The following is an 11,900-nucleotide window of genomic DNA, read 5'->3' as shown; positions in this document are numbered from 1 at the left end:
GCATGTTGTCCTTGTACATCAGGAAAAAAAAATGTGGAAGGAAAAAAACCTAAAACATCTCGTGTAATCTTAGACGTAAATCGGATGCCACGGTACATTCGTGATGCCACTTGTTGGGATTGACGAGAGGCACGTCGACACGTACGACGAGCCTGGTTTTTTAGTTTTACCCGATGGACAGGATATCACACGCGGGACAGCGACCACGGCACGCACTCATGAGCAAAAGCAACGATGATCTATCTTGTTCCATGCACGAAGAACTGTCCAGGTGCAAGGACAGCATACCGACTCGAGTCCACCACCACCAATCAGCAACCAACGCTTCCAATGTCGAGTAGCCGCCCGCACAGGACAGCACCCGGCCCCTCCCATGCTCGCCGCCAAAGTCAAAAGACGCACGGCAAATAATATTGAGACGACAAAGAAAGTCCTCTCCCAGAAAGAAGAATACAACAAAGGAAAAATGGCATGAAAAGAAAAACAAGAGACAGGAAATCTAGCGGCGGCTTTAACTTCCTACCCGATCGAGCCGGAGACGATTCTGGAAGAAGCAGCCGTGACCCGGTGACCGCGACGTGTCGGGGATGATAATGGCCGGTCGACGACCAATGGCGCTAATTTGCACGGCCCGTCCGACGGCGAGGCGCCACATGCAACCCGGCCGGTTCAGCAATTTCAGTTTCATTTAAAAACTAAAACCCGGTTCAGCAGATTGGGGAACGTGGCAGGGTAGCGCAGACAGAATCGTTTTACAGGGTAGCATCGCATATTCGCGTGATGAGGATTTTAAAGACCAATTTGCAAACAATGCTTGCTTCCACGTCGGTGCGGTTCGCAAGGTTGGCAAAAGAGAACAGCAGTACGGCGGCGCTAATTATGTAGCTTATCATGGATCCTGCATATGCTTAGGCATGATTTTGTCAACTAATAAACGGGTATACTTTTTTTAATCAAATTGGTACTTCAGCTCCTACTAAAACATGCTGCTAATCAACATAATGGTAAACAAACTGATCTGGAGAAGGTTCCAGACATGGACACTTGGGACAGCAACAGACGATTCTGATGGGGAGGAGCAAGTGAGTGAGCAACCCAAGACAAACACTACTCTCTAGTCTCTGCATAGGAGTAGATCACAACACTCACCATAGGCAAGCGCGTAAGATGGCTTTCTGTTGATCGGAAGAGACAACTGAAACAACAACGCAGGGTTAAACTAATGCAGCAAGAGAAGTGTAGTTGAAGAGGTTTATACAACTCTGTTTACCCATGACATATTACCACACAAACCTGTGATTTCGCTAGTTACAAGAAAGATCCGGAACAAATTTTATACTACTTAAAAAGTTCGGCAGACTTCTACAAAATTGGCTTGTGACACTGACTGAGTACAAGAACAATGAAAACCTGCATCATAAGACTACAGATTGCTTGACAGCGATGTCTAAATGTGCTGAGTTGTTACTCAGCACGTTACGCGTAACATTCATCCTCCTGCCACTCAGCACATTACGCGTCACATGCTTCGTCCTCCTGCATCAATATCTCCTCCTCTGCCACCCCCCAGCAGCAATTGCTCAGCTTTCCACCGCAAGAGGACGGATAGCAGCTCTAAGGTAGATTAATGTTAGGAATTGATATACCCAAAATAAAAAGGCGAGTAAAAACAAAATAAAGATAGCAAACAAATTTCCATTTCTTAACATTAGGAAATAAAAAACGGCAAAAACTGCTAAAACATAACTTCTCACTATAAACCTGAATTTTCATGTGTCCATCAATTCTGATCAACGGGATCATGGGCTAAATACCACATCAAAATTTGTCAAAACTGTTGACCGGACTCTGAACAAGCAGGACTGCACAGAACTAATTCAGACTGAATTATCTCTAGGAAATCTTTCACATGACATGTATTTAATTATTTTTGTCATCTGCTCATTCTAGAGGCGCAAGAATAACATCAATCAGGATACATGAATCTCTTCACAGCACAAATCAAAGTACTGAATTGATGTCGGGGCCTGATTGATGTTATAATCTTTTAACTAATAAAATGCTTCAAAGTTATTGTCATCCAAAACAAACATCTTCTTTGCCATATTCATCGAATCATGAAGCAATATGAATGCTGCTAAGGTATTACAGTAGAGCCATGGCAAGTCATTAAACTCCATCATTTGATTAATATCAGTAACTTAATGAACAACATACCTTGGAGCAAGTGTATACAACAAGAGTCAGCCAAGTCCAAGAATTAGGTGCACAATCTGAGGAACCATCACCGGCTTGATGGAGAAAATATGACAAAGGAGACATCAGTTGCATTTCATATTGGCGCGGTGAACCACAAAGCTTACATGAGCCAACAACATCTTGTAGGTCTGTTGCAGCCAACAGTGGCTTGCCAGCATAAGAATACCTACAAAACATTGTACATACACCAAAATTAGATACCAGTTCTGAAAATAAAGATGATGTTTAATTTGATGATAGGATGATAAAAATGGTACTAGGTTACAAGGACATTATGGTTTTTACCTAAAGCACTGCTGAGGATACTCATCCAACCGTTTCTTGAATTTTAAGAAAGTTCTGTCAGCACCAAGAGCTCTATCATATTCATACTTTTCACCTTCCCATTTTTCCTCTTCATCATATCCTGTGTCCAGAATCTCCTTTGCCAAAACTACTTCACTGCTACTTGAACCTATATTGCATTTCCCCCTCAATTGATCCTTATCATAATAGATGTAGAAGCAAGGAAGAACTGCAAAAGGAGATTTTATTTAGACAAAAACACTGACTTTATATGTATCATAATGACTAATGATCTTTTCCAAAATTTCCCTAACCTGGTATACTGAGGTCATTTACTTTCTCCTTAACTACAGTGCATCTTACAGGGGCATTAGCACGCTTCGATTTATTTTGCTTCTTTGTGTTGGATGCCAACGTTGCAGCCTGCTCGAGTGCTTCAGCCAAGGCATCTAAATCAAAATCATCATCATTGCTATCGAGACTCGTGTTTTCTTCGTTACGATTTTTAGCAGCACTTGTAGGAGAAGGCTCATTTGAGCAAACATTTTCTTTTCTTTGGACTAATTCATCTCCATTGCCATTTGTTTGAATACGACTATGGCACTTCTGAACTCTTAGGACCTTCCAACTTTAAGAAGATAAAAAACAGAGAGTTAGAATTACTATTTCAAACGATAAGATCTTAATAGCTTGTGATCATACCAAACAAAGGGACACGTACTTGCCTTTGAGGGTTAGGACTGCATTTTGCTGTCGGGCAAACAAGTACATACAGTGTCCTCTCCTCGATGTTCAGCTTTGCGAGAGGAGCATGAACCTGCAATTAGAATGAACATATGAATATATGATACTTGGACAAAGTTTGCAGTGCCCTCAATTATAGTGTGTGACGTGTTTCTATGATGGTAGGCTTGGTTGCCAACACCTTACACCTCTATCTCATCACTAGTGGTTTTGCAGTTTTGCTATATTTTTCAATCTGTGTGTAGAACTCCATTCCCTGGTATGAATGTTTATCAAACAAGCTTGCCAGATGGTAAAAACTTGCCTGAGCAACAAGGCAGAGCCTGGTTCCACATAAACTGCATTGGAGCAAGACAGGTTTAATGCCCATACCCTCCTCCGTTGGCCAATCCTGCAGAAGGTTCAGCAAATGACTCAAAGAAGATCTCGCACCAGCCTATCTTAGAAGAATTCGGCCACTTTGTGGAGTATTGTAAAATAAAAATTTGGCAAAACAGGGTTGGCAAAACAGGGTGGAATAAGGAGCATAGCAGTTTATCTCCAACCTCCCAAGCAGAGCTTCGCTTGGTCTCTGGTGATGATTCTTATAAGCCAAAAACGAAAATCTAGAGGAGATGAACAGGAACGGAGAGGATTTGACATACAGGGACTCCGCCGATCTTGGTGGTGTAGTGGTCGGCCTTCTCCCGGTAGTCCTCCGCCCAGGGCCCCGGCAAGCCCAGATGCACCTCCTCCCCCGTCCCTGCTGCCATGCCTACTCTCTAGTATTCCCTTGGACGATACGAGTCTTACAGGGCACGCAGACGGCTGCGAGAGGAGAACCCCGCCACTCGCCGTCGGCCGGCGGCTGGAAGCAAGGGGATAGGCGGCTATGGCGTGTGGCTCTTCCTCCGGTCTCCGGTGGCGTGCTACTACTCGGAATTGGTTCTGCGGAACTGTTTGGGCCGCGGGTAGACCCAGCTGGCCTGATAAGGCCCGATGGCCCATAAAATCCGTTCACGGCAGCGTGGACAACAAACAGATCGTAACGTGGCCCAACGAAGCCCACATCAAACTTTGGTCTCGTACGTCGGTAAATCGATCCAATGCCGGCGGTGACGGATGCCTGCGTAATATAAACACAACAGACCCGGCCGTCGTGCGTACGGTAGAACTTCTGATTCTAGATTTCTAGGGCATAAACAAGGGGGGAAAAAAAACTAGAGATCGAAAGGCAAAATTGGCGATGGAAAAATCTACCGATCCATATTCGACAATGGGCCGGCGGCGTCTGTCCGATCTCCCCGACGACCTCCTTCGCCGCATCCTCTACTTCGCGCCGTTAAAGGAGGCCGCGTCCACCAGCGCGCTCGCCCGGCGGTGGCGCACGCTCTGGCTCTCGTCGGGCGCCGTCAACATCGACTCACGGAACTACGACCACCTCGAAGACGACGCCAAGCGTGACGCCTTCGACCACCACGCCGCAGAAGCCGTCTACGGCCGGCGCCTCTGGCCGATAAAGAAGCTCGCGTTCCGGTACATGGAAGGAGAAAACGAAGACGACGACTCGCTGTCCTACCAAGTCTACTTGCAGGTGGGAGAACTCATGGGCCTGCTGTCCGCCCCGGGGGCCTGCCACGTGGAGGACCTCTGCGTGGGCCTCTTCTTCGGCCCGTGCCCCGACGAGCCCAACAGCCTCTACGGCCTCAGCATCGGCACCCTCCCGTCGGCGGCCTCCCTCCGGGTTCTCCACCTCAGCAAGGTCATGGACTTCTGCCCACAAGGGCCGGGCAGCAGCCTGTCGCCGTACCCGCGGCTCACCGAGGCGCGTCTGCACTTCTGCTACGTGTCGCTCGGCATACTGCAGGCTTTCGTCGACGCCGCGCCAATGCTCGGGACGCTCGAGGTCCGGGCCGTCCAGCTCTGCCTGTTCCAGGACAGCCAGTACCCTCCGGCTCCACGGTCCCTGCGGCTCCGCTTGCCCAGGGTCACGGATCTCGTGCTCGACGACTTCTACTGCTGGGGTCCCGAAGGGCGGAACACCATGGAGATCCAGGAGCCGTTGCTCCGGCGCTTCGCGTACGAGGGCCATGTCCGGGCGCTTTACCTTGAGCCGCCGCCGGAGATGATGGCACGGGTGAACCTGCGGTTCAAGGTCCCTGCTCTGCTGGTTCATCCGGATGACGACGGGACGTGCCAGCTCTTTTGACGATTTGTTCGGAGCTTCGGCAATGTAAAGAACTTCAGCGTCAGCTTCCAGCTGCAACCCAAATACTGTCAATTCGACTACTAGGATCGGAGGGAGTATCATATAAGGGAGTTGCCAATTTTGTTGTAAACCAATCCTTGTAATTTGGTGATTGACATTGATCAATATACGAGCAGGTTACGCTTGACCGAACCAACTAGAATCGCTCCTTCAGTAATTACTAGTTCACCACAACATTAAGTGGTTGAACTTAAAAGGCACAGGTTTTATTCCACATACATTTGTCTTTCACTTTGCCTGGAACCCCTATACGTGACCTGCTATATATTTAAGAGACATCTGAGTAGAACTCTTCAATCGCCACACGAACTGCGATGGGGATCCGAACCCAGTGGGCGCCTCCGTCGTGCCATGTCAAGCTACCGAAGGTGTAGCCGCCCTGGATCCTCCGTGTCGCCATGAAAGTCACCTTGAAGCTCTGCACCTTCCTCGCATTGGTGAACACCAGCATCGCCGGCTCGACAGCCATCTTGACACCCGGTGGAGGCTGGAAGAATGCCTTGTACACCGCATTCGGCTGGCCAACATTGGTGACAGTGCGCACAACGGTCACATATGTCCTAAGGCCGTGGATGGCAATCGATGGGAGGTTCAGGTCATATGTGGATCCTTTAGGTGCTGTGCAACTGCCATTTGCACCCAGTCCTCCTGCGCAGTTGAAGAACTTCAGGTAATCGGACGCACTGATGTCATATATCAACCCTGGATCAGCTGCCTTGGTTGGATTAACAAACCCTGCTCCGTAATCAAATGGGTCGGCAATCTTTTCTCGATTTCCATTTGCTTGCATTGGGGCCCCATTATTGTCCGTGGTAAGTGCTGCAAAATAGCTACACACTTCATTCATGCTTTGCATAAACAATCGGTACCATAGATGCTCTAGATTAATGCATAGAATCAGACAATTACCGGTTGTCATTAGTGCTGATTTTAGGGCAGCAGGGGACCAGTCAGGATGCACGGACTTGAGTACAGCGACGATCCCAGATATATGAGGGCAAGCCATGGATGTTCCAGAATCAAATATGTAGGAAGCACCTATCCTTTTGTAGGATTCAATTTGTGGTGCAGCAGCTAAGATGTGCACCCCAGGTGCAGCGATATCAGGCTGTGAGTAACAACCAATCAGGGCACGTACGTGGAGTTAATGCTTTGAGTAGCTTGTTGTAACAGTCAATTTATAATCTATGGAGTCACTGAACCATTCTTCAGAAAGGTTATTATATATTGACTCTCTTGACCTTAACATGAGATTGCTATTGGTGTGCAGCTTTCACTGCTTGCTTACCTTGAGAATCCCAGGATAGACAGGACTAGGTCCCCTTGATGAGAAAGCTGCTATTCTTGGGGCAACAATTTCACTTCCAATCGCTGTTTGGGTTGTAGATACCTTTACTTTTGGGATGCCAACGCCGTCACTTCCGTATTAATAATGGACAAGGAAACATTAGTAAACTTTCAAAATGGAGACGATAATGTGTTTCCACAAACTAGAGAAAAACCTATTCAGTTACGTCTGAGAGTTAATCTGTACGTACGTGCAGTACTGATGAATCTGATAGCCAGTCTCATAGTCGACGGGGACGCAAGGAAGGAATTTGCCAAGAAATTGCCATGTGTCAGCCCCGTCCTCGTTATACTTTGAGAATATAAATCCCTTCCCTCCATTTTTCCGCACCATCAGTGCAATCTCTACAAAGTTCGGTGGTGGAGAGACACGTCCGGGTGTGTAGCAGAATACGACCTTCCCTTCTATGTCGGTGCCGCTTACGTATTCCGGGTCACATCTGCAAAACAGATCCTACTGGCTAAGTTGAGTTTGAAAATTTAAAATTCATATTTAAATTGTGTCAGGAGCATATATACAATCTTACTGCTCATCCATGTAGAGCTGAAGTTCAAAGAACTCATCTGCACCTTTCTCTGCCACATACATGGACTGCGCCTGTCAATTAATCAAGCAGCACTCTGTGAGCAGGAAGAAGTCAGACGACATAACCCATGGCCAAATTAATCTGAAGATGCATACTACATACCACAAACTTTTGGTTATTCCCGAGGGTGACGACAGTGGGGAACGACCGATCGACAGTGGCTGCAGCAACCGTGAGCAGCCACGGCGAAGAGTTCTTCACCGTCTGCTCCGAAGGCCCGTCGTTCCCGGCCGACACGACGACCGTGATGCCGCTCGCCACGGCGTGCAGCGTGCCCGGGGTTTCGAAGGCCCGCTGATGGAGATGGACAGGACGTCGACGCCGTCATGGATGGCATGGTCGATGCCCTGAAGGACGCTGGCGCCGGAGCAGGACGCGCCCCAGCAGGCCTTGTACACGGCCACCCGGGCGCGAGGCGCGCCGCCGCGGGCCGTCCCGGCCGCGAGCCGCCCGAAGAGGCTGACGTTGTGGACGACGTCGCCGCCCGCCGTGGACGCCGTGTGTGTGCCGTGGCCCCGGGAGTCCCTGGCGGACAGGAAATCGCCCTGGAGCGAGCCCCTGTCGACGTCGCGCCCGGCGTACCACCGGGCGCCGATGAGCTTCCCGTTGCAGTCGTGGGCGCTGAAATTGGCCCCGGGTTGGCATGTTCCCTTCCATCTTGACGGAGGGGGCCCGTAGCTGCCGTCGTCGGCGAAGCTTTGTGACTCGGGCCAGACGCCTGTGTCGATGACGCCGATGATGATGCCGTCTCCGTTCTTTGCTTTGCCCAGGAGCCCGTTTGGCTGCGTGTAGGCCGTGGGCATGCCAAGGAAATCCCAGCTATGAGTCGTGTCCGTGTGGAGGATTTGGTTCTCCTTCACGCTCACCACACCGGGCAGCGCTGTATCGATCCCCAGTTAGAAGCAACAGTGATTGTTATTCATGGTCAACAAGCATTTGGCAGTGATATCAATTGACTGATACTGGTACATCTTATTATCCCAATTAAAGAGTGCAAGAAGATTAATATACGTACTCCGGATCTCTCTTGCTTGTGAGGCGCTGAGCATCGCAGAAAAACCCGAGAAACCGTATCTGTAGCTGTGGATAATTGATTCGAGAGCCGCCTCCTTGCTTCAAATGTTAAATAATAGAGCCATAGTTAATGTTGTATAATCAAATCATTTTACCAAGAAGCTCGTACTACTACGAAAGGAAGGTACCTTCCGAGAACGGAGGCGAGCATGTCGTGGTGCGAAGAGGTGACGAGACTGACATCCTCATGTTGCCTCTCCCCGAGGTAGACGATGTATACCTGAAAATAAGTATTACTCCAAATTTGTCTTTACTACTCTTTCCGAACCTAAATTCTTGTCGTTGTTTCAGACATTTTTGAACTATAAGAAACTTATTAACTTCAGATACAAGTCACTAACATCAATGTGCAAGATATCGCATTTTTAGAGAGCTGAGAACGGTGACAGGGCATAATGTCATGAGAAACACCAAAGCAACTGTCCAAGAAGGATATTAGATTGGTAGTTGAACATGCATCGTCAACACACATTAACGGCGGCTTACTCGTCTCGGTTCGCTCTGCTCGAGCCCTTGCGACAACTGCAGTCGCAGAGACGAGTGGAGAAAGACAAGTAGTAGAAGAGACGGCGCTCTAAGCTCTGAGAACCTCGCCATATCGATCTTGTTATATTACTAACCGCAGGTCCACAGCTGTCTTCCAGTCTTCATCTTTTTATACTAAGAGGTAGCATACGCTGACACTTTTAAGGATTATGATGCAGAAATTCTCATCGAGATATTTTCTGTTGGAAACATTATCTGACCCAACCTAGATTCATGGCTATGAAAATTCAGTTCGGCCATCACATCCGTATCTCCAAGGAATATATGGCTTTACAGATCCGAGTTTTCAGTTGGAGCCACTGTAGAATGATCACTAGTTCTTGTCCCGGTAATGCTCCTTGCACATCACATCAGAGATGCTTTGTGTATCGATCAATCATCTGAGAGGCCGTACATGCTGGATGTGCTTTCTCCTTGTCTTTAACCAATGAGTAAATTCCACTTCATCTTCTAATTTGGTTTTTGTGACATAAATTATCCTAGTTAGCAAAATTTCTCTTATTTTATCTCATATAGTGAAACTTGTGCTAGTTTTTATCCCATTTAATTTTTTGATCTCGCCTATACCTCACGACACTCGACACGAGCTGAGTCTTAAGGATGCGTTTGGCAGCGCGGTGGATTATCATAATCCCGTTTTCATCCGCTTTTTACTATTTTCGTGTTTGGCTAACCAATTTGTTTTTTACTTTCGTGTATTTTTGCACATCAGATTATAAAATAAGTTCAGCGCAGAACAGTTCAGCAATGCCAAACTGATCTTAAGAATGATGTAGAACATGCCAGCCGTCACGTAGGCAGAGGAATGTGCACTAGGCCGTGGACTCGTTCGAGATGGAGCTAGGCCATACAAGAGTATGGCAAACAAGAGGGACCAAACAGGCTTTGTATTCACTAATCGAGGAGACGGTATAAATACAAGTACAGGACGTACGGAAACTTGATCAAATATGTCGTCACCAAGTCGAGCGACACCGCAGATCCATGGCTCTGGCCGGTCCCTGTCCCCGGCACTAACAAAGTTTGAAAGAGAGAACGGGAGGTCAAAGACTATTCAATATTCACAACTCAAACGGGGCTGTCGTTCGATATTACTCCCTTTTTTTAAAAAAAAATGGCACGCACGCATTCTTAAGATTTTACTTTGACCAATAATTAGACTAATTATTTGAGAGCTATGTGCTACAAAAATTATATCATTGGGTTCGTATTTAAAAAACATTTCCAACGATATAAAATTTGTAACATATAATCTAAATATTATTGATCTAATCGTTGTTGAACAAAGTTCGATTTCGAAAAACGTGTGCGCCATCCCAGGATAGGAAAGTACTTGAGCAAATGTTTTTCCGACCATGTACAGAGATAGGAAAGTATTTGAGCAAATGTTTTTCCGTTTTCCGACCCAGTACTCCGTACATCTGACAAGACGTGACAGCATGGAGAGCGGAAGTTCTTGTGAGTGGGCGTTAAGTGCCCAGGCAAGCTCTGTGGCACATTTCGTGAGGCCAGGGTTCACGGAGCAACCTTTTGTTTGAGACTGGTGGAGCCAGGCTTATTCAATGGGATGATTTGCTAAAAGATTGTGTTCGGTTAATGTGGTGCCGATATCGGGATTCCAGTACACATCTTTGTTTTCGGCCGGTAAGGAAAATCATCTTTCCGGGCGTTACCTTGGCCCATGTTGTTTTGTATTTCGGCTGATTTTAGATATCGTAACTCGGAACATGTTTTCGGTACTTTTTTGGAGGTCAGAAAAATCATCATTCTAGCCGTTTTCGTTGACGAACTCACGGTTTTTGAATTTATGGCCAATTTTTCGATATCATGACCACATGTGCATGTTTTCGAGCCGTTTTTGCCGGTTGAAAAAATTACCATTCTGAGCGTTATAGTGGGTTTTAGCCCACCTTTTTGGTTTTTCGGCCTTTTTTGTCTGTAAAGAAAAATAACTTTTTGACTGTTTTATTGGACTATTGCCCATGTTTCGGGGTTTTCATCTGATTTTAGCCAATCGAAACAGATCGCCATTCTAGGCATTTTCATGGGCCCACTTTTTGGGGTTTCAGCCGAGTTTGCTATATCGTGAGCACAGTACACTTTTTCAGGCTATTTTTGGCTGGCAAAAACAATTCATTGTTTTGGGCGTTTTCGGTTATTCAGATATTGTGACCCCGATGCACGTTTTCGGGCGGGTTTTTTTATCAGGAAGGAAAACGCAGCGTTCTTACCATTATCATTGGCTAAAGCCCTTTTTTATTATTTTCGGTTGATTAACTGATATATTGACCTTTGTACGTGTTTTCTGGCCGTTTTTGGTCAGTCGAAAAAATCATCGTTCTGACCGTTTTTCTAACCTATAGCCTAGTTTTTTGGCATCTTCGGCTTACTTTCTGATACCATGATTCTTGTACACGTTTTAGGGAATTTTTGTTCGGTCAGGAACAACCATCGTTATACCCGTTTTCATGGGATATATAGCCCACGTGTTTTTTTGTAGATTTCACCCCGTTTCCTACATCATGACCTCGGTACTCTTTTTCAGACGGTTTTTGGTCGGTCAGAAACAATCACCGTTCTGGACGTTTTCTGTTGCTGTGGTTCACTTTTTTGGATTTTCAGCAGATTTTCTGATATTGTGATATAAATGCACATTTTCAGGATGTATTTTCTCAATCGAAAAAATGGCCATTCTGAATGTGCCGGTGAATGAATTAGCTCATGCGTAAATTGTTCCGAGTCTCGCATGTAACGGAACCGAAGCATACGTGCAATATGTAGACGCTGGCGGACAGTACGTACAGATCCAT

The 11,900-nt window shown here is 46.7% G+C and overlaps 1 protein-coding gene and 1 pseudogene across 1 annotated transcript; both read right to left on the bottom strand.

Moving 5' to 3' along the window:
• Nucleotides 1-1,196: 1,196 nt before the first annotated feature.
• Nucleotides 1,197-4,197, bottom strand: LOC100825255 (programmed cell death protein 2-like). The gene is made up of 7 exons (XM_003579319.4): nt 3,933-4,197; nt 3,593-3,679; nt 3,270-3,361; nt 2,859-3,172; nt 2,545-2,773; nt 2,218-2,425; nt 1,197-1,614 (listed from the first exon to the last, which is right to left on the bottom strand). The coding sequence occupies exons 1-7, from the start codon at nt 4,038-4,040 to the stop codon at nt 1,513-1,515; spliced, it is 1,140 nt and encodes a 379-aa protein (XP_003579367.1). The 5' UTR covers nt 4,041-4,197; the 3' UTR covers nt 1,197-1,512.
• A 1,456-nt stretch (nt 4,198-5,653) lies between these two features.
• Nucleotides 5,654-9,188, bottom strand: LOC100824953 (annotated as a pseudogene).
• Nucleotides 9,189-11,900: the final 2,712 nt, after the last annotated feature.

The sequence above is a fragment of the Brachypodium distachyon genome, chromosome 5 (assembly GCF_000005505.3).
Source record: "Brachypodium distachyon strain Bd21 chromosome 5, Brachypodium_distachyon_v3.0, whole genome shotgun sequence".
NCBI classification, from domain to species: Eukaryota; Viridiplantae; Streptophyta; class Magnoliopsida; order Poales; family Poaceae; genus Brachypodium; species Brachypodium distachyon.
The sequence above is the reverse complement of the archived record's forward strand: the minus strand, read 5'-3'. Positions and strand labels throughout refer to the sequence as shown.